Source organism: Gracilinanus agilis, chromosome 2, assembly GCF_016433145.1.
Source record: "Gracilinanus agilis isolate LMUSP501 chromosome 2, AgileGrace, whole genome shotgun sequence".
Classification (NCBI taxonomy): domain Eukaryota; kingdom Metazoa; phylum Chordata; class Mammalia; order Didelphimorphia; family Didelphidae; genus Gracilinanus; species Gracilinanus agilis.
Genome location: NC_058131.1, coordinates 345,839,576 through 345,862,888, shown reverse-complemented (window position 1 = coordinate 345,862,888; position 23,313 = coordinate 345,839,576). Strand labels below are relative to the sequence as shown.

General features: G+C 40.0%; 1 protein-coding gene across 1 annotated transcript; it reads right to left on the bottom strand.

Moving 5' to 3' along the window:
- Positions 1 to 18,061: 18,061 nt before the first annotated feature.
- Positions 18,062 to 20,499, bottom strand: LOC123235447 (WD repeat-containing protein 43-like). The gene is made up of 2 exons (XM_044661573.1): positions 20,016 to 20,499; positions 18,062 to 19,901 (listed from the first exon to the last, which is right to left on the bottom strand). The coding sequence occupies exons 1-2, from the start codon at positions 20,497 to 20,499 to the stop codon at positions 18,313 to 18,315; spliced, it is 2,073 nt and encodes a 690-aa protein (XP_044517508.1). The 3' UTR covers positions 18,062 to 18,312.
- Between the last annotated feature and the right edge of the window lie 2,814 nt (positions 20,500 to 23,313).

Below are 23,313 nucleotides of genomic sequence, written 5' to 3'. Positions count from 1 at the left end.
AAAGGCAAAAACCCCTCACAGGAAGTTACCATCATATTTAAAAGATAGCAGTTTTCATCACTTCCTGCGTCCACCTCCAGTTTTACGTGGACAAATGGCAGCCTCAACCCTGTTTTGGATTGCCCAGGGGGCAGTCACTTGTTTTTGATTTGTCACTTACTATCACATGTGGGTCACAGACCTCCCCCTCCCCACTTAATTCTAAGTTGGGTGGGGTGGCACTATTCCTGATGTTTGCTAAAGTCTAAAGAATGAATGAGGGTGAACTAATTCCATATACACACTCCCTACTCCCCAAGATAGTAGTTAATATTATATAGGTTGTGCATGTGTTATCATATAATACACATTTCCATGTTTATCGTGTTATAAAAGATGACACATACCACTTCCATTAGAGAAAAATTCATGGAGGAAATAGAGAACTTTAATTACTTTGTTTGAGAACTATCTGTTCATATCCTTTGCCCATTTCTCAATTAGGGAATGACTTATATTCTTATATATTCAACTCATTTCTCTATGTATTTGAAAAATGAGGCTTTTATTAGACTTGTAAAAAAAATTTTGCACCATTAAGATTACTGTGTATTATTTTCCATTCTTACCTCTGTTTAGTTTCTAACATCCACCTCACCCAATTTTCCCTCTTTCCTTATCAAACCCATTCCACTTCTCTTATTTCCTTCCTCTCCTATTTTTCTGTAGCATAAGATAGCTTTTTACACCTAATTGGTTGTGAAAATTCTTCCTTCATTGAGCCAGTTCTGATGAAAGTAAGGTTCACATGCTCTCCTCCCCATCTCCCCCATCTTCCCCTCCACTGGGAATGCTCTTTCATGTGCAATAATTTACCCATTCTATTTTTCCCTTCTCCACTTCCCAATTTAAACTTTACTTCTTAAATGTGTAAAATGTGGGAAGGAGGCCAGAGAGCATTAAGCCCTTAGTAAAGAAGGTTTTTTCAGCAAATAGAGGGCCAACTCTATGTAAGCAAGAAATACCTTTGTTAGAGGTCGCCTCCTTCCCTTTGCATTTTTTTAAAATATGGATTGAGAACCTACTTTTACAATATTTTAAAATAAATAAATATTTAATATGGCAAATACAAAAAAAAAATCCCAATGCATTCCTCTTTCTCATGTCTTAATGTAAGAGGGAAATTTAGGTATTTTATAGATATGTATTTAAAGTGTGGCCGCCAGGAATCAGCAATTGAAGTTGATTCCGTAATTAAATTAAATCAGTCCTAAGTCAGCATCAGGTTAAGGCTATTTACAATCAGGAAGGTAAAAGTATAGGAATAAAGAGAAAGGGAGAGGCTAGTCCAGGCCTGTGAATGCCTGGACTAGAGAGAAGGTTAAAAGGCTAAATAAATGAAGCTGCAAGCCTCAAGGCCTAACAACCATATAGGCTAGTGTCTGCTTAAGGCAGAGTTTGGAAGCGGCCTAGATAGGCCAAGGAAGTCAGCCTAACTTACCCACATGACCATTCAGAGTAGAAGCTGCCTGAGGTCTCAGCCGAGATCCTTCAGTTCAAAGCAGGAACTGCCCCAACAGGAAGTAGCTAACATACTTGAAGAGATAGTGTCTTTCATCACTTCCTATGGGTCCAACTCTAATTCAAGTGGACAAATGGCAGTCTCTACACTGATTTGGACTGCCCAAAGGGCAGTCCCTTGTATTTGATTTTTTACTTATTGTCACGTGTGGGTATCTCGTCTCCCCTCCCCACTAAGGAAGGTGAGGGTGACTTCATTTCTATGCCTAGGTTAAGTACGAGTCTAACTAGGAATGGGCTAGACACATTAATTTTATTTTATTTTTTCTATCATCCCATCATATTCAACTCTATGTATACTCTATGTATACTCCTTCTAGCCACCCTAATAATGACAAAGTTCTTTGGCCTTACGAGAATCATTTCCCCATTGAAATATGTGGGTATTATTGATGGTAAGAATTGTAGAGTTTTTGTATCAAGGTTTGGTATACCCACTCAGAGGGTAAGCCTGAGAGGCAGCTTGTAGGGCCAAAATGCTATCTGACTAGTTAACAAGTTAGTAAGAAATAGTAATTGAGGTTTATTAATATCAAGTAAAAGAGGAAAGGAGGAGGACCAGAAACAAGGAGTCCCTAAACTTAAAATCTGGATACTCCATCCAAATATCTAAGGGCTCCGGCAAGGAGCTATCTTCAAAGGTCTTCCAGCTGCCTGACACTATACTCACTCTATAACCCACACTATTTATCTATCCTGACCTAACTGATCCTACAAATTAATAGTAGACAAGTGAAAAGTTAATCAAAATATGATAGCTTGAACCCTTGGTGAGTTCACCCTCTTGTGCCTAAGCCAAGATGGCTGGGCCTTCCCCACAAGACAGACTTCACTGGGTACTGGCAGCTCTGTCTCAGCAGTCAAGAAACACTCAGGACACAGGATCTTACAGGAACTCAGACAGATGGAAACTGGTGTTACGATTAAAAATAATAAAGACTGATATAATAATATAAATTAGTAGTTTAATTAAAGCCATGGCCATGCTGGTAAAATCATTAGACCACGTGCCGGTAAGAATTCAAAACTGCCGCCCCAGCCATTATTGTTACCTCCACGCGCTCAGGTAGCTAAAGAGGGCTTACTTTTGGATTTCCTCTCATTTTAAACTGTTCTCTGCGTGGTGACGCAGTGTCCCCACGCCCAAAGAACCAGAACCGGAAACCTGTTGGGCCACGGGAAATGTAGTTTGATAGTTCCCACGTGTCCATAGAAAATATATATACTTTTAGATGGCATCTCCCAAATTCCAATTTTACACTGGAGACAGGGAATGATAAAATCTTCCACCAAGATATCAGAATTTCAGGATATCTGAAAAGCAGGAACCTTCATCTCTCAGGGAACAAGTCCACTTCCCAAGGCTTAGACAGGTCCACCAACAGGAAGTTACTTCTTCAGTTACCCTGAAGGACAGCAAAAACCAAAACCCCCCTGTCTCAGCGTATCCTCAGATTCTAGAATAGGTCCTTCAGTACCCTGCATGCAACCAGTCCCTTTTTACATTGAGTCTCTTTATGCAAAATCTTTCCTTCTTTCTTTCTTTCTCTCATCATGTAGGGGTATACCAAAGTTAACCTTATTGAATGTCTTTTGATTCCCTTTCCTGTTTACCTTTTTATGACTCTCTTGAGTCTTATATTTGAGAGTCAAATTTTCCATTCAGCTCTGGTCTTCTTACCCAGAATGTTTGACAGTCCTCTCTTTCATTGGCTACCCATTTTTTCCCTGAAGGATTGAAGTCCTAGCTCCTTTGCCCTCTAGAATATCATATTCCAGGCCATTCAATCCTTTAATATAGAAGCTGCTAAGCCTTGTGTTATCCTGATTGTGGTTCCATGATATTGGAATTGGTATTTTTTTTTTGGCTGCTTATAGCTCATAGTATTTTCTCCTTGACCTGGGAGTTTTGAAATTTGGCTATAATATTCCTGGGAGTTATCCTTTCGGCATCTCTTTCAGGAGTTAATTGGTGTCTATTTTGTCCTCTGGTTCTAGAATATCTGGGTAGTTTTCCTTTATGATTTCTTGAAAGATGATGTCTAAGCTCTTTTTTTTTGATGATGTATTTCTGGTAGTCCAATAATTCTTAAATTGTCTCGCTTGGATTTATTTTCCAGATCATTTGTTTTTCTCCATATTTCACATTTTCTTCTATCTTTTCATTCTCTTGACTTTATTTGATTGTTTCTTGATGTCTCATGAAATCATTAGTTTCTACTTGCCCAATTTTAATTTTTAAGATCTAATTTTCTTGAATGAGCTTTTGTAACTCCTTTTCTGTTTGACCAATTTTGCTTTGTAAAGTTTTTTTCCTCAGTGAATTTTTGTACCTCTTTTTTCCAAGAGATAATTCTGTCTTTCAAGAAGTTTTTCTCTTCAGTACATTTTTAAATATCTTTTTCTATTTGGTGAATTTTGTTTTCTTCTTTTCTTTAGATTTTTGTGCCTCTTTTACCAATTGGCCTATTCTATTTTTAAGGTATTAATTTATTCAGTATTTTTTGTGCCTCCTTTACCAAGCTGTTGACTCTTCATGATATTCCTGCATAGTTCTCACTTATTTCTCAATTTTTCTTCTATCTCTCTTATTTGATTTTTTAAATCCCTTTTAAGCTCCTCCATTCATTCTTTTTGGGTTTGAGAGTAATTCATCTTTTTCTTGGAGGCTTTGAATGCAGCAATATTGACTTTGTTTTCTTCTGAGTTTGAGTCTATCCTGTTTCCAAAATAACTTTCAATGTTGAGTTTTTTGTTTGCTCATTTTCCTGCCTTTTTCTTTTCTTTTAGTTTAAAAAATGGTTAAAGTTGGTCTATGTAACTGTGATAAAGGGGGCAGTATTCCAATCTTCAGGTTCTTTGTGCAGCTGCCTTCAATGCTGGCTCTGGGGATCTATCTACTTTCTGTTCTTCAAAGGTGGTATTGGCATGGGCATTGTAACCTCAGAAACTGAGGCAAACTATTATCAGGGAAATTCCTTTGCTCCCTTATGCCCTCCTGAGTGACTTTCAACCCAAAACATCTTACCTTGAGGATTACCCTCCTTTGATTGTCCCATTGATTTGAGATGGACAAAGAGACACACCTCATCCATCTGTCCTCCAACCCCTTGCTCCAGAGTCATGTCCTCACTGTTGTAAAGAGTATAAAATTGATTGCATCTGGGGGACATCCATGCTGTCCTCCTTAGGAGCAGCTTTCTACCCATACTGTTCCATCTAGGAGGCAGGCTTCCACCTATGCTGAACTCCTGGCCAGATTCAACATTACTTTCCAAACTAATAAATTTCTTTCTTTCTTTTTTTTTTTTTAAAGCTAAGTTTCAGAGTCTTGCATTCTTGCAAAAGGTACACTTCCTGAACCCCAGGGGCTTACCTCTAGCCCCCCCCCCACAACAGTATGATATAAGAGAGGTATGTTTAATAGTCTCCAGGCCTGTGCTCTGGTCAGTGAGTTACTCCATGTCCTCTTTTATCCCTTGGAACTGTGACCAGGATCCCCTGCTCCCCTGTGACTGCAAGTATTGGCGTATGCTCACCTCTTCACCTTGCAACTGTACCACAGGACTGCAACCAGGTTCTGAATCTGGGCAATACAAGAGCCTTGCCCCCAGAGCCTCAAAGAGACCCTTGTAATCTCCTTCTGACCCTTCTTTTACTGTCTGGGGCTGAGAGCTCTGGAAGTCTTGGCTGCTGCTTCAGTTATACCCATGGCCTGTTGCCTCATTGGGGCCTGCCCTGGTGAACTGTGCTCCCATGCAGTAGACTCCTCCTTGAGCTGGCCTTCTTAAGTTGTTTTGGGCTGAAAAATTACTTCACCTTCGCTTTTTGTGGGTTATACTGCTCCAGAATTTGTTTTGAGGCATCATATTGTTGCTTTTTGGAGAATAATTTGTTAGAAATCAGATGGGCCCCTTCTCCATCATTTTGGCTCCATTCCCTCTCATGGAGGAAATAAAGTGAAGAATGATATGTTTCAATCTGCATTTAAACTCTGAGTGGCAGGATTATTTTTCACTACTGCTGCCTTCAAAGCTGCCATCTAAATCCTGTTGTTGTCCCAATTCTATGATCATTTCTTCAGTAAAATAATGTTCTAAGAGAGTGAGACAACCTTGGCTAGTCAGGGCTAGTCTACACATTTTTAAGATCTTTTTAGTTACAGAATCATATCTGGCTGATATAGGAACTGGCTACTCACTTAGACAACTGTTTAGATTCAAATATAGATTTACTTTTTCATTTTTTGGTAGAATTGGGATGACTAAATACCACTTCCCTTTACCCTACAGGTCATAATCTGGTCCACCCCTCAGTCCTTACAAAGTAAGAATCACAGAAAAATACCACTTTTTAATTCATACCTTTCCCAAGGACACTTATGCACTCATTTGAAAAGGTCCAAAATGTCCTGAGGCTCTGGAAGCCTCAAAAGGGAAATGGAGACCCAGTAGGAATGGGACAAAGCTGGAGGCCACCAAAGGCATAGCCTGAGGGGTCCAGTCTGGACCCAGCCTGCCTCCCTGGAGTAGTGCTAGAAGAGCCCTCTGTAACACCAATAGAAAAGGAAGATTATTCTTGTTGTTAGGTGAGTTGTAAAGAATTCTGGAAAGAGGTTAGAATGAATGAATAAATAAAAAAAACATTAATCACAGGATATGCAGTGGGAAATTGAATTGGTAGGAGAATTAAAAGCAAAAATATTTTGATGATTTAAGCAACTGTTCTCTTTTGTTAATCTTTGGGGATATGAATACAAAAGACAGAGTCCTTACACTCTAGGAGCTTACTTTCTAACCTCACCGGAGAATAATGGAGCTTTATAATAATGGAGCTGGTGGTTGATAGTTCCTTCTTGGAAGCAAAATTAGTTTTGATTACTAGAACTCCTAATAGTCACTGACTTGTGTAACCTTGGGGTATTTACTTCCCCTCTATCAGCATTCCTTCTCCTTCAAAGGAGAATTTCAGCTTTGTTTTCATTTTCCTCTTCCTAGAAGACTTTAGGTTTCATTTATAAGTACTTTTCTGAGGAATTAATTGCACCATGGCCTCTACAATAGATCAGGTTATTAGTCTCCTAGACACTGAAATTCCAAATTCCAGAGCCTACCAGACTGTGAAATTTCAATCTTACTCCTCCAGCCCTAAATCATCTATCTTCCCCTGCTGACTGGCTGATACCTTGATACCTGAAATTCCTCCCCTCCCCGCAAGAGAATTCCAGGAGGAATCTGACCTTCAAAGGCAAATTAACTTGAGAGGGTGAAAATGGGAAATTGAGGTTTATGGTTGTTAACTTAGAAAAAGCGCAGAACTATTATAGTCATAAAGCCACTCTTTAATAAAGGGAAAGGGGGAACAGGGCTGATTAGGCCTCTAAACAGAGCTGCACCTTATGTAGACTGAACTCTGCTTGCTCTGCTCCCTGACCCCCTGGGAGTGACACTCCACTAGATGACAACTCCAATGAACAAAGGAAATTGGGGAACTTATATATTATTTGCGAGATCCAGGGGCTGGGAAAGATGATTGACATTATACTGGTAAGGATGAGATTTACAATCAAGCTTGGGAAAGGAACCACAGCCAGAGGCTAGGATGCCAGGGAAGGGGCCACTTACAATGGACACCAAAGGATGGTTCCTGGCAAAGGATGGTTCCTGCCCAGGTGTGTCTTCCTGGGAAAAGGTCTCTGATACAAAGGGGAAGACTACCCAAGGCAAAAGGGTATTCAGCATTTACCCCAGGGTCCATTATTCAGCCTGTAGCTGCCAGCCTGAGATTCCTTTCAGGGTGGACCCTCATGGGAACAGGGAACAAGCACAAGCTTTGGGTGTCTCCCACCTACAAGCCACTTCCAAAACTTAGGGTTCATCAGATCCCACCAGGCCACAAGTTTGGGGTCTCTAGATTCCATGTCGACACCCCCCCCCCGTTTTGGTCAAGACTGAACGTTGCTGACCAATGGGTTGGACTATCACTGATGGTGGGAAACCTTGGGGTACAGGTGTGGGCGATTGGCACCTGGGGGCACTCCCCAGTGCCCAGCGCATTGACAGTTGTGCCAGAGAAAGATAGGCAGTCTACCCTTGGCAAATTTTGACAAACACAACACTAGCCCACTACCCCCCCCCCCAAGTCTTTAAGTCTTTCAAATTCTGGGGTCCTGATGTAATGCCTTTGGCCTCCTCTCTCCTGTGGACTTCTCTGTTCTCTCTCCTGCAGACCTCTCTTTGTACAAGACAGCTTCATTGCTGCAAGAGAAACTTAAAAAGAGATCCATAAACCCATTCTTTAACAGAACTTGATCAACTCCCAATATACTTACTATAAAGATTACTCATATCCACGCTTCTAACCTTACTCTTGACATCCCGTGTCATTGATCCTATTAGTGTTTATTCTATACTCATTATAAGATTATTTAAACTACATACTCAATCAGAAAAAATTGCCTTACTTTACCAAAATATAATTTAAAAAAGCAACCCTACCAACTATAGAAATATAAAAGCAAAAAATAAATCCACGTCACAGGTTAATCAGGGCTTGTGAATCTGAAAGTAGCCTCTCCTCTGTTCAGTAACCAAAAATTAAAATATCATCTAATACCAAGAAAAATTCTAATTAAATATTCTATGATGGCAATCTCAAAATCATATTAAAAACTTATGACAATTTCAGCTTCAAAACAATTTTAAAAAGTCAAAAAATTAAAATTAACTCCAAAAATTCTCTCAAAATTAAAAATGCTTCTAAACTTCCCTAATTTTAAAACCTCTCACACACACCCCTTTGGGGAGGTTGAGATGCTAGGGATTTAAAAACTTTTTTCATTCACCTTTTCACTACTTAACAACTATAATCATGTTTAAATAGCTTAGACTTTTACTCCTATTACTTTGTGGGGAAAAAATGTTGCAACTGAGTCAGCTAACATAAAGTCTGTAGTTAAAAATTCTTGTGAAAATAATTGTCTTGTTGAGGCAGTAACATGCTATCTCCTTATCCAATTTAGTTTTGGGTACACTTTTCAATTTCCTCAAGTATCTATTCATTGGCAATAAAGGCTCATTTACCATTGAACTTGAGCCTAGTCTATGGGCTAGTTCAGTAGCATTCCTAGGCACAAAAGTTTCCTTATCTCATTGTTTCCTGCCTTTAGTCTTCAAGATGTATAAACTTTACTGGTCTGGGGAGAAATTCAGTGTACTATCTGAACCTGGTTAAAAATGCTGCTTAGAATCTACTATTTATATATGTATTGCTTCCCTCCTTTTTGCCAGGTTTTCCTTATGACCTAAATTCTTCCTCCTTTTAGGAAAAGGGACCTCTAATCTGCTAACCTCATTCACAATGGCTAAAAATTTCTATTTGCCTTCACAATTTCCATATTCTAGGCCTTGCCTTTCTAAGGCTTCCTTCATCATATGATTACAGAAAATTGCTATAACAGGAGAAAAGTGGGAAGAAAGGCTCCCATAATTTGGAATATTAACGCCATGCATAAGTTGGTAATGACCTGTAGGACTTTGACAAGAACCTAGCTGAGCCATTTCTCAGCTCTTCCATTCGCCTATGACTGTATCAATAACCAATTTTACTCCATAGCATTTTTTTACTCCACTTATCTTCCCATACAATTGGCCCTTAGATGGCAATTCTCTCTAACCATGCTCAAGGTTTAAAATAAACTTTCTTCTGTTATTAACAAGTATTTCTAGACTCCATCATTTCTTTCCTAAATTCTTCTGATAATACTTTGAGACAAACACATTCTGTTATACTGAACTAGCACTCTGAAAACTCTGCTGTGAATTCTCAAATGTCCAGTTATTACTTTCAAGCCTCTTAACAAAGCAAAATGCTACTATTTTAAACTTTACCTGCTTTAGCTAATATTTGGGGAATAGCTCTCTTCCTTCTAGGTTCTCTCCTTATAAAAGGGATTTTGCTCAGGGTAAATATACGAAAATGGCCAAGTTTTTGACTGTTACAGAAATTTGAAAGGCCAAATGAAAGCAATTAAGAAAGGTGATACTTATCAGTTCCAGTGACATCTTGGGGCTCCTTCAGATTTCTCATAGGTGTCTTCTTCAGAGAATCTTTCAGGTTCAGATTCTGAGTCTTGTCCATGCTTTTGGCTCCTAAGAACTGTCTTGAGATAATAGTGCTCCAGAGGTTCTAAATAAATTCCCTTTAACAAGCCATATAGCAAACTTGACCTTAATAAGTTTTAATCACTTCATCCACACTCTAGAACTGGGGTGGTAAAATGCAGGGCATTCCTAGAAATTTCTTGGGAATTTTCCCAGGTGGGGAATTCCTTTCTCCAATATCGGTCATGTGCCAATGATCATCTATCAGAAAAATAATGCTTACAAAATAAATAAATGCCAAATCGGATTAGTTCTCTCCACTCAAAAAGGAAAACTCAATTCCCTATAGGAACCAGGATTCCCTGGTCTTTTTAAAACAAAAACTTATCTTTAACTTAATGGTTGCACTCTGGAAATTTACCTTAAAAACTCCAAAAATCAGGCTATAGTTCATGATCCTTTTTAAAACCCATAAACTTCTCTCAACCCAAAACTTTGGATTATTAAGGAAAAGCTAAAAATTACCTTTAAATCAGAATACCTATCAGATTCTCTTCTATCTCCTTACTCTGTCCTTGGCTCCAAATTACATTTCTCTCAGCCTGGCCTCAAAAGCCTTCCTTCTGGCCTAAGGCTAAAGCGGCTCCTTCAGAGGAAAATTGTTGGTCAGTTTAAAATCCTTCAGTTTCCTTCCCATTCAAAGCAAAGCCTTTCCCCAACCATGTCTTGTCATTTTACAATGACACAATGACCAAAAATTAACTTTTCTTTACCTTGGAACACACGCTAATCAGAAAAACCTTGCTCTGTGGAAACAACAGCTTGACAAAATGTGAACTTACAGCACTCAAATAACACAGTTAACATCTAGAACAAATGCATCCCATTACCAACATTATTAAAACATTAAGTGCACTTGGTATACAGTATTTCACACATTATACCAAAACTGGGAAGAAAAGATTAGAATTTTAAAGTTATGAATTTCTGGACCTCCTTTTGCCTTTTGCTGGATATCCTCATATCCAGATCACCAACTCCTGTCTCTTTAGCTTTTGGGAGGAATTAACTGTTAATACAACTTTAGACATTTAAATCACAAGCATTAAGGTTATTAGTGGATCCTTTTTAAAACACATCACAAATACAATATAAGCAAAACCTCAGAGAAGAGAGAAGAAATCCAGAACTTAAGTTCTTTCTTTTGCAAAAATTTACAACCATTTAAACTTTAACCTCTTAAACCGTGGCATTTCAGTTCATGAAGCAACTTTCTCCATTTAATGGACTTAAATGTACATTCAGGCTCCCACTCTCCAGTCAGCTTCCCATTCAAAGCTTTCAACCAGCCATTCACGCCTCTGAACTACTCTCCTTTCTCTTCTACTCCAGACACTGCTTCACCCACCTTCACATGCAACAACACATACATACCCTAAAACCCAGTCAAACTCAGAGCTTGTAGTGGGTTGAACTAGACTCCATTTTGGCCCATTCACCTTGGGACTGTTTGCAAAGTATTTACATTTAACTCTTGGAGGTATCATTAGGTGGTTCTGCGGACTGCTGGCTGCTCCCACCTCCTGGGGCCACAGATTTACTGTGCCCCATATCCAGACACCCCCGGGTGGTTCTGGTTCTGAGACTTTCCATAGATCTATGGACCATCGCCTAAACCCCCTTAATTAAAGAGGAGGTCACTCCCAAATACATGCGACCAAGTCCTTTACTCCAAGAGCCACTTGCCTGGCCCCTCTGCTAACCGGACTCCTGACTCAACCCTAAAAGGGCTGTGTGGGTACCTCACATCTTGGGGTCCTTGTTAGCAAGGCGGCTCAGGCAGCTGGGACTTTGGATCTCGGTGGAACCTCCATTTGTTAACTTTGAAAAAACACAGAACTATTAAATAGTCATAAAGCCACTCTTTAATAAAGGGAAAGGGAGTAGAGGGCTGATTAGTTCCTCTAAACAGAGCTGTGCTTTATGCAAAGTGAACTCTGCTTTGCTCTGGTCCCTGACCCCCTGGGAGTGACACCACCCCTAGATGACAACTCCAAGGAACAAAGGAAATTGGGGAACTTATATACCATTTGCAAGATCCAGGGGCGGGGAAAGATGATTGACATTATACTGGTAAGGATGGGATTTACAATCAAGCTTGGGAAAGGAACCAAAGCCAAAGGCTAGGGTGCCAGGGAAGGGGCCACTTACAATGGACACCAAAGGATGGTTCCTGCCCAGGTGTGTCTTCCTGGGAAAGGGCCTCTGATACAATGGGGAAGACTACCCAAGACAAAAGGGTATTCAGCATTTACCCCAGGGTCCATTATTCAGTGTGTAGCTGCCAGCCCAAGATTCCCTTCAGGGTGGACCCTCCTGGGAACCGGGAACAAGCACAAGCTTTGGGTGTCTCCCACCTACAAGCCATTTCCAAAACTTGGGGTTCATCAGATCCCACCAGGCCACAAGTTTGGGGTTTCTAGACTCCACTTTGACACGATCACATCAAGAACTGAATGACTAGACTTGAGTCTTGTTTAAGAACTGGTAGGCTACAAAGCTCTCAATGACTTCCTATTCATCTATTTATTTCTTCCATCAACATTTATGAAGCCTACTAATTGTAAGATAAACACAGATAAATTAGACAGGTTTCTGCCTTCTGGTGCCCAAAAAAAGTTTTTTAAGTTACACCTTGCTTTCATTTATTTAAGGACCCCCTTTTGAGGATATATTTCCTCTACCAAAATATAATTGTACCTACTGAGCATTAGTCTTGGAGAATGCATGGGTCACTGATATTGATTAATTGACTTACCCAGAGTCACACAGCCAGTGTCACAGGTTGAACTTGAAACCAGGTTTTGAATCCACTTCTATCATGATACCTCTCTTCCAAGTAATTACAGTACAGAAGGAAATGTGATAAGTAAGAGTTGATGGGGGTGAATAAAAACTTAATAAGAGGGAATAACAATTTGGCAGGAAGATGGGGAAGACAATTGAGGCTACATATTTGAACTGGGTCTTGAAAGACAGTAGGATTTTAATAGATGAAGCTAAAGCCTACAAGACATTTTTTTTTAGAAATAGAAAAACAAAATTGGGAAAGCTGATTGGTCATTTTGGGAGCCGGACTATCTGCTGTTGGAAGGAAGGAAAAAAGACTTCGGCTCACCCTCCTGTTTTTCTCTGTGAGTTTGGGGCTTCTTACATTTATTTTCTTCTTCTTTTAAAAAATTCTTTATTGGGGGTAGAGATAAAGAAGAGAACACAAGGGTAAAATGTAGGTGACTTAAAAGCAAAAATGTTTTGGTATGTTAACTTGGAAAAAGACAAAACCACTAAAATAGTCAGAAAGATCAAATCTTTAATCAGGACAGGAGACAGTACTCCATGTTCAACAGCCACACAGTGTCAAGTGCTAAAGACCACACAGAGTTAAAGTTCTGGGACTCTGGGAACTGTGTCTTTTGGAAAATGAACCGCCTAAGTGGATTCTCCCAAGAATAGTAGAATATAGGGGTCTTATATGCCTTCTGGGGAATTAAGGACAGAAAACATACACTGACAGTTTACAAGCAAGCTTGGGAAAGAGGCTTTAGCCAGAGGCTGGGGTGTGGGAGTGGTCTACTACAATGGACACTAAAAGGATGGTTCTTGCACAGGTGTTGGTCTTCTTGGGAACAGATCTCTGATACAGTGGGGGACACTGTATACATATGTGATACAGTTTGTAGGACAAAAAGGGTACTTAACATTTGACTGCAACTACCAGTCCCACCTAAACTGGGATCATTAAGTACTTTAAGGTCTATTGTTCAGTCTGAACCAGGTCTGTCTGGGACTTCCCTAGGGCTGAGTTCTCAGGGGACAGGGGCTACCTTGGAGTTCCCAAAAACCCAGTTGACACACCCTTACTATCTGTGTGACCCTGTGCAAGTCAGTTTCCCTCAGTTTCCTCATCTGTCAAATGAACTGGGGAAGAAAATGGCAAATCATTCCAAAATCTTTGTCAAAAAAAAAAAAAAACACAGATGGAATCATGAAGATTAGGACACGACTGAAAATGACTGAATGGATCAAGGGGTCATATTAGTCACTTAAATTTTTTTTTTATTGATATCTTTGGTTTTCTTACATTTCCAGAATTTCTCTTCTTCCCCGTCTTCTTCCAGAGAACCATTCTATATAACAAATATGAAAAACAAAAAAACTTAACAATACCTCAAAAAAGTTTGAAAATATATACAAAGTAACACAACCATGAACTTGCCCTTTTATAAAAGAGGGAGAGAAAGTTTGTACTGATCTCTTTTTTTGGAGCCAGGATTATTCTTTGTAATTTTGTAATATTTCTTTTTTTTTAACCCTTAAGTGTCTGAGGCCGGATTTGAAACTAGGACCTCCCGTCTCTAGGCTGTAATATTTTTTTTTTCTTTTCTTTTTTTTCTTTTTTTTTTTAAACCCTTAACTTCTGTGTATTGGTTCATAGGTGGAAGAGTGGTAAGGGTGGGCAATGGGGGTTAAGTGACTTGCCCAGGGTCACACAGCTGGGAAGTGTCTGAAGTCAGCTTTAAACCTAGGACCTCCTGTCTCTAGGCCTGACTCTCAAGCCACTGAGCTACCCAGCTGCCCCCTTGTTATATTCTTTTAACAATTATTTTTGGCTGTTCTTTCCATTTACATTGTTGCAATTGTAGATATTGTTTTAGTGGCTTTGCTTACTTCATTATGTCAATTCATATAGATCTTTTCCATGCTTCTCTGCATTTATCACATTTGTAATTTCTTTCTTTCTTTTTCGAAACCTTTATCTTCTATCTTAGACTCACTACTGTTATGAGGAAGAGTTTAGATATTTAGTGAAATTAACACCGAAGCTGTCAGGCTGTCAGATAAGACCTGAAAGTTCCAAGGATGGAATTGTGGCAAGGAAGGAAGTGATTTCATGAGAGCCTCTCTTTTTTTTTTTTTTTTTTTAAACCCTTGTACTTTGGTGTATTGTCTCATAGGTGGAAGATTGGTAAGGGTGGGCAATGGGGGTCAAGTGACTTGCCCAGGGTCACACAGCTGGGAAGTGGCTGAGGCCGGGTTTGAACCTAGGACCTCCCATCTCTAGGCCCAACTCTCACTCCACTGAGCTACCCAGCTGCCCCGAGAGCCTCTCTTATGGCTGAGAGCAGTTGGATACTGAAAACTGTCTCCAGTGAAGAGCCCAGGAGAGAGTGGATTTGTCTCCCAGAAGAAATACCTGTCTGTGGGAAATTCAAGTTGAGCAGGAGGATCAGACTTGGGTGGTAGACATCCCAAGCTGATTCATGCTCCTTGTTTTTACCCTTCTGGATTAATTTTGCTGAGGACCTGTGCTGGATCATCATGGGAACAGAAGTGAATTCAAGCTGTGAGACACCCATTCACCTTCCAGCCTTTTAAATTAGCCTAAAAGGCTAGAAGGTGAATGTAATAAAAGTTACCTATTTGATCTTTTGAAATTGCTCCTATTTCTTGTTTGGTTAAGAATAAATCACCTACATACCCACAGTTCTGAAAAATAAAATCTTCTTACATGAGGAATACAAGTTTTTTTATTCTACAAATTATTTCTGCTATACAGGTCACAGATTCTTTTCACAGCTGCTAATTTCTTTCTGCTTTCACAGTTGTTAACTTTCTCTTGAACCATTTGGAAATATACTGTGGTTCCATGCTCTCTTGGGAATCCACAGAAATATATGCCTATTCTGGTCTTGATTCATTTTCTTTTGTCTTGCTTATTTAAAGATATTTCAAGTTGTTTAGATTATTTGGGGGTCATTTACCTTTTGTTATTGATAGTGTTATATTGAAACTCTGGGAGCAGAGAGTCCCACCGTTGATTGACAGGTGAAGACTGTTGGACCTCAGAATGTTCCCAGAGGCCATGAGGACAGGGGAGAAAGCGGTTGGCCAAGATGGGTATAAATACCCTGGCAGCCCCTGACAGGGGGTCTTTTCCCTTTCCTTTGGACCTGGGATCTGTAGACCCTGGTCTATTGGGATCTGAGGCTTGCTTGGCTCAACCTTGCAAGAACTCCTGTCTGAACCTCATTGACATTTGCCAACCTGTATCCAGACCATGAATCCTCTTATTCTTCTGTCCCCTAGAGATTTAGGTATTCAAATCATCCTTAGGTATCTAGGTATCCGGGGCCCTGGAGAGATCCGGGAAGTGGGCAGGAGAAGAAGAAGAGGGTGGAAAGGGTGGTTCCTAAAGGCTGTGAAAGGCATAACAACTGGCAAGAAGAAGAAGCTGAGAGACATCATACAACAGCTTGCTTGCTCTGGTTTGGCTGTGGCCAGGCTGAGCCAGAGGAGCTAGAACAAGCCAGAATCATTCACTTTCCTACAGTCCTGAGGATTAGTATTATCAAAATTAGTTTAGGGTTTCCTGTTCCTCTTCCCATTTCCTAAACATTCCTTCCTTGCTAAATATATATAAAACTCTTCTAGTACCTTCCTGGAGTGGTTGTTTCATCACTTCTCTGGGAGGGGAGCAAACGCAGTCAGATAAACGTGTCCAAGGCTAATAGAGCCCAATATCCACCATTAATCAACCCCAGGTGGGACCTGAAAGGGATATTCATCCATTGACCTGAAGGATCCTGCCTGGGTACTGTTATAAAGGAGGGGGGTGTTACAACATCTAGCTAGGTGGCAAGACTCAGGTGATCTTGCACTAGCCACATATCTGAACTACCACTACTGTCACCCAATTAAGAGTGGTAGTATTCAGTTTACTCTCTCTTTATAACAACAGCTTTCCTGTTGTTTTATCTGCTTGTGCTTAAGGTTTTTAAACTGAACTTTCTTACCTCTGACATTTTTAAAACTTTCAGTCTTTTTTCTTTATATGGTGGTACCTTGGTACTCATCATTAATTCATTCTAGAAGGAAAGCTGAGTATCAAAAAAGGTGAGTACTAAATTAATTTTTCCCTTAAGGAATAATGTAAATTGAATTAATCCATTCCAGACACCCAGAAAACCCAGATTCATAAGGCATTATATGTCTTAATGGAGTTGTGTTTTACTAATCAAACATTAATAATACATTAGCCATAAATTTTAAAAAACACAATAATTAGATTAAATAAAATAATTTTAATTTAGCTTTCTCTGTACTAGAGGAGTTCATGATCTAAGGGGATGGTGGAAAGAAGAAATATTATTGGCTGGAAGAGGAGTCCCCACAAAAAGTAAACACAAGATTGAGTAGGGAAAAAAAAGTAGAAATAAAGAAGGACTAGCATTACTGCTGTATGATATAATTTGACAGGTGTCAAACTATACTTTCAAAACTATTTGGTATTAGTTCAGAAAATAGAAAAGTAGATCAATAGAGCAGACTAGAAAAAGAATAATCTTTAAAAATTGAATTTAATAACTCAGAGTTCAATAAATTCCAGAACATAAATTACCTATTGTAATAATAATGTAATAAATGTGATAATAAGGGGAATACTTTTATATATTTTGCTAGATATTATGTAATTAGAATTTGTATCCCAGGATTATGTTCCCCAGAATTCCTTTAGTATTTCCCAGAATTCCTTTCCTCTCTTCCCCACCTTATATCCTCACATTTTGTTTATAAGTGGGCTGTGACCCCGCCTTTTCACTCTCTTCTCTGGAGTTTCATGACTGGGAAAGCTGACTTTACTCAGGCTTTTATTTTTGTCTTTTATTCCTTTTACTTTAAGTGACTAGTACTAAATCTTATAAAATATAATACTTGGAATTATTGTATATTAATTTTTAAGCTTACATTTATGGCTACCACTTTGGGATAGAATTCTCAAAAAGAAAATCTTAAGGGGCAGCTAGGTAGCTCAGTGGAGTGAGAGCCAGGCCTAGAGACGGGAGGTCCTAGGTTCAAACCCGGCCTCAGCCACTTCCCAGCTGTGTGACCCTGGGCAAGTCACTTGACCCCCATTGCCTACCCTTACCAATCTTCCACCAAGGAACTAATACACAGAAGTTAAGGGTTTTAAAAAAAGAAAAGAAAAGAAAAGAAAATCTTAAGCCTTTGAGAAAAGGTTAGGGAGTAGATACATTTTGCAAGCCATGTTTTCTCTCCTGCCACTTCTGGTGCTTGCTCCTGCCATTTTTCACCAGCTACTCCACCTGCCTGTCTGCTCCTTTCATTCCTGTGACTTAGCCTGGGGGTCTTTGCCATTTCTGCTGTCCATGAATTACTGTAGTCCATGCCTGATTGCCCAAGGGTTTGAGAGCCATTTAGAAGCACCTTTGCTTTTTTTTTTTTTTTTTTTTTTTTTTTTTTAACCAATCATTCCAGGACTTTATTATAAAAATATAAGATATGTAGGACAATCGTGTCAGTATGTTGCAAAAAATGTGTCTATTTACTGTGTAAAGTTTATTAACAATTGAAAGAAACATTCTTATTTACACAGTTAAGTTTGAGGTGGGAAGGACAAAGGGGCTGGCTTGATGAGGCCACCATTATGAATTTGGAAAGGTGGGAGGGCTGTCTGCATTCTACCTGTCAAAGGTCAAACACAGAAACCACCCTCTCCAGGAGAACATGGCAGCATTCAACAATATGAGCCAAAGTTTATAGTTCTATTGGCCTATTTTTCCTTTCTTCTTCATTCTTCTTCACTTTCATTTTCTGGGTCCAAATCAGAATCTCCATTTATTTCCTTTTCAAGAGCCATTTCTTTGTCCTCACCATTTTCTGTGTCCTGATCTATTTCTTGCTCATCGTCACCATCATCATCATCATCATCATCATCATCGTCATCATCATCGTCATCTTCATCCTTTTCACTTTCTCTCTCTTCTTCATCCTCCTCCCAATTCTCATCAGAATTTTTATCTGCCATTACTTCATCATCAGACTCCTCTTCAGAAGACTCTTCCTCATAAACCAGTTTGGCTGTTTGCTCAGGTTGAGGCACACCCTGAGTTTTTTCAGATGCTGCCACCTGTGTAATAAGAAGAATGAGCTTCCCATGCAATCGAGAGAGTTTCCTTAAGGTTTTGACTCTGCTCTCCATCAACTGATACAACATGCCTAGTTGGGGTACCAGGTCAGGCAATGTGGACAGATAAGATGCATGTATGGTTAATACAGATTTTAACCATGGAACCATAAGTACAGCACTATTTGGATGTCCTTGCAACCTCTTAGTGAGCTCATTCAATAATGGAATAACAGCATATACTGGAATCCTTAACACTGTGTTTCTGATTAAGGTATCCTTTCTTGTTTGAAGTACTTTATTTAGCATGTAGCAGTCATTGCTTTCTAGGCCTTGCACTAGAAGAACCGGGTAGCTGTCTGCCTTCAGGTCCCCTTTCCTTTTTTCTTTCACAGTGTCTATGTCCATTGCTCCCAGTCGTTCTTCAATGCTAATTTGCTCATTCTCCTTTAATCTTCTTTTACTTTCTGTTTTCTCGGTCTCCAATGTAGGTTTGATGGCTGCATGATGTCCAGGAATTCCAGGGCCTAAAACTTTGGCCTCTGAGTTCATTATTGGTGTTCTTACCTTTGTTACAGCTATTCCTATTTTTGGAGCCCAACAATTGATATCTCTTATCAGACACATATGGGGTTCTTTGGAGTTCAAAGACACTCTTTCAATCGCTGGCTGCAAATGACTGCCATACACAAGCAGTAAAGATTGCTTGTCTGAACAAAAAGCTGCTGCTAGAATAGGGATAGGTGTTGGTGTTGATTCCTTGTCTTTCCCAGATGTTGCAATCTGAATAGTGCAATTTGAAGTCAAAGGCTTTTTGCAGCATCCATTTAATATGTGTTCGAATAAATGAACTTGTCCATCTCTACAAACAACAGCTAACTTTACAGGCTCCTCTTTGTTTTCTGACAGAGTCAGGTCAATGTAGACCGGTTCATCAGTAACTGTAAAAGACATCACTGCATTCTTCTCTTTATTTTCTGACCGAATTTGCCACACATTAAATAACCGGTCATGTACTGCTCCAGACAAGAAATAAAGGCCAGTAATTCCATCAAAGGGCTGACTTTCATTAGGAGGTCTTATAGTTGTGAACATGAGTGATGAAACAGCTGTGGCATGACCTGTGAAATGTCTATAGACTTCTTTAGTCTCCAAATCCCATAGTTTGATAGTTCGACCAGCTGAAAGCAACATCTTCCCATCAGGACTGATGCACAAAGCACTGACACTGCTGATGTCACCTTTCCATTTGCTGAGCTGCTTTCAGTCTTTCAGCCCCAGGTAGATTCATGTTGGTGTGGCTGCTAGCATTCTCATCTCCTTAGAAAACATGTTTCCTAATCTTATTTCCAGGTGTAGGCCCCTGCACTTTACTCTGCAAGTCTGTGTATTCCATTCCACAATATATTTATCATCTGAACAGCTATATAAACAATCATTATCTTGGTGCCATTGTATGCAATTTACTTTATTGTCGTGTCCACCACTTACTAGTTTGCTCTGTAACTCTCCTTTTACTGTGTTGTATAATAAAATGCTGCCGACTGCTGTACCAATGGCCAATAGATCAACCTGGTCACTGGTTCCTACAGCTTCAGATTTCCTTTTTTTCCTCTGGGGACCTTCCTTGGCAGACGACCGCGGCGGGGCCCAGGCCAGGCAGGTGCAGGTGGCGCTGAGGTGAGCGGAAGGAACGAAGTCCTGATGCAGGCGGCTGCTGGCTGTCTCCCACACCCGCAAGTGACCATCCGGACCGGCTAACGAGAAGTAGTACTGGCCCCACGGAGAAAATGCACAGGGAATCCCGGAGGGGGCCAGAGGGTCGCGACGGCCTCCGCCACTCGCCGCCATTCACCTTTGCTTTTTACTATGGAGGATGAAGTATAAATTCCTTCCCCTCACCTCACCCCAAAGAGGGTCTCAAGCTGGTGCTAGCCCACTTTTAAACAGGGGAACACAGCGTGGTGTAGCCCAATCCAGGCTATCCACCCCACCTCTAACCCCGTTTAGCTGGGAACAGCCTTGCTAACCTTGGAGGGCTTCCATGCTCCTAGCTGTGGGGTAAGGAGACTGAGTTATCACAGGGCCATTGTTTTTATCCCTATGTGGGGGAAAAGACATAATTTTTCTCCTGAACATTACTTGTGAGACTTTTACTCCTAGGTAGTGCATAATAGGGTAGCACCAATTATTGATAAGAAGTAGAGATTGCAAGCATGATTCAATTTCCTGCCTCTCTCAAACAGCTCCCATTTCCAGAGGCCCTTATTGAGTTCACACAGCTTACAGCTTTAGGATGTCTTTTCTTATTTCTGTTCATGAGGGGTTTTGTGCTGATTGGATACATTGCAGTTGATAGCTTGACTAATCTTAAATTTCAGATGGGAGGTTCATCTTATACCCCCTTGCCCAGTTTCTGCACCACATCTAATATGGGATTTCTTCATACTATGTCCAGTGCTTGTATGAGGAACTCCAGAGGTGTGACAAAAGGAATCTAAATGGATGATAATACTGGGGAGGGGAAGGAACCTTAAACAGATCAGGAAGTTTATTGATGTTAACTTTCTGAGTTTTGTTTCCCCTTCATAATAGTGAAGAAATCTATTGGAATTGGAGAATTTGAATTCAGTGACTATATCCTATCATGCTTATTGCATTTGCTCAATGTTTTAAGATTTAATTTTGTTTTTTAAGTTCAAATATTAACCTAATCAATACTATTCTGTTACACTGAATCATTTTAAGTTACTGTGTTTTTGGCTATTAGCTATATGTTCTGTTACATTATCTTTATTCGTACCTTTCCCCTATGAATGTACTGAAGAATATATCATTGTGAAAAGCCCATAAACACCTTGCACAAACCCTTTTCCTGGCAAAACCATAAGTTTTTATGGATGCTAGCTTTGTCACCAGATCCATCGAGGTCACATGTTGCCTTAACAGCCTTTTGTGCCTTTTTGTCTTTGTTAATTTTCACACAGATAATGGATGGACTCCATTAAAACCAGTTACAAATCTGTATACAACTTTTGGAGAATTTAATGAGCTAAATATCTCAATTGATTTTAAGGGGTCTTCAAACATGATTTTCAGATATCTAATAGCATCAATACCTCTGAATGATAATTTGCCTGCCTTTGAGTTCTTTGTAATAAGAGGTAAGGGTCCATTTAGTAGCAGAAAACAAGTGCAATGGCACTGTTGTGTTCCCCACCTCTGCATTTATTAAAAATGTAATGGATGAGATATCTGAAGTGATTTTCACTAGTCCTTGGCTCCTTGTGAAATGGGTGGGACATATTGGAGACAGGTCTTTTACACTGTTACAGCCTCATACCAAAGGGAGGGGAGGGAGGTTTCCCAAGAGCAGGGGTCGGCAATGCATGGCTCTTGAGCCATATCTGGCTCCACCTCCCGACCAGCCTTTCCAGGCAGAGCCCCAGGATGTGCCCCAGGGGGCCCTTCAGCTCCCGCCCCATATTCCAGCTCCTTCTGCCTCCATCCTCCTCCTTCCGCAGACATTTACGGCTCTCACAGCCAAAAAGGTTGCCGACTGTTGCCCAAGAGGCCTAGTTACCTCAAAATAGGAGGTGGGAAGGTTTTCCTAGGGGATGTGGTATCTCTGGATGGCTCTCAAGAGGAAGCATTACCCAGGTAGTCTAGTGGCTTCTGGATGATTTTTTATTCTTTTAACTCTTCAGCTTACTCTACCCTTTCACCAGAATGAATTGGATTCTTGGTGACATTTTAGACCCAAAAGTTTTTCATCAGCAGTACAGAGATTTTTGTTTTTTCTAGGCTCCTCTGCCAAAATTTGGATTTATGGCAGTAACAAATTTTGTTAAAAATATCTTTGCCAAGGTTGAAAGATTGGCTAGATCTGTAGAACTTGTGACAAGTATCCATGAGTTCATAGGTTTTTTTCAATGTGAAGAGAGGGATTTTACAAAACAATGCAAAGAAATGTGTAGGAATAGAGAAGGCAGGAAGAAGAGGATGGAATGTTGGTGGCAGAAAGGTTCTGGGGGCCAATGGTGCCTGTGAAGGGATTGTTGGAACTTTCAGGGGGTTGCTCTTGAACTCTGTGAGGAGAAACAACTCTGAGACCCTCATCCTGGACTGAAATCATCCAAATCCTGAGAAAGTGGTTTCTGATTTGAGATCTACCGTGATCCTGCATCTTTTCCTGATCCCTGAAATCAATACTTGTGTAGGATAAATCAAACTAGCAGTTTACCTTGAGGGTAAGCCCTGAGGGTGACTGGATTGAGGCTTCAGTGTATTTCTCAACCAGATCAGCTATCAACCTAGAGACTTTGCTTCATTTCCTTAGCCTATGGTTAGGTAATATAAGGAAAATATCTATATAGAGAGGATCTTCAAGTTTGCCTTGGCTATGGCCAAGGGCAGAAGACCTTGTTATTCATTTGGGTGTTTGTAAGGGATTCCTACTACCCTCTTTCTTGATTCAATTTAATCATCATACATTTTAATTTGCCATCATAAAAGAACAATAGCAATCATATTTGTGGGTTAGGCAAAGAAGATTTGTTATGTAGAGGTCATCCTGGATTGAGATTGTCCCCTACTGGGTAGATCAAAATTCCCAGTCATCCATTTGATCTCTTTCCCAGGTTAGCTCTCTGTGGCAGAAGAGGG

What these genes read in the sequence shown, in the direction of transcription:
- LOC123235447 (XM_044661573.1), bottom strand. Translation starts at nt 20,499, where the DNA reads ATGGCGGCGAGTGGCGGAGGCCGTCGCGACCCTCTGGCCCCCTCCGGG. An exon ending in ACAGACTTGCAGAGTAAAGT is followed by an intron (nt 19,902 to 20,015) that starts GCAGGGGCCTAC and finishes GAAAGCAGCTCA; the next exon opens with GCAAATGGAAAGGTGACATC.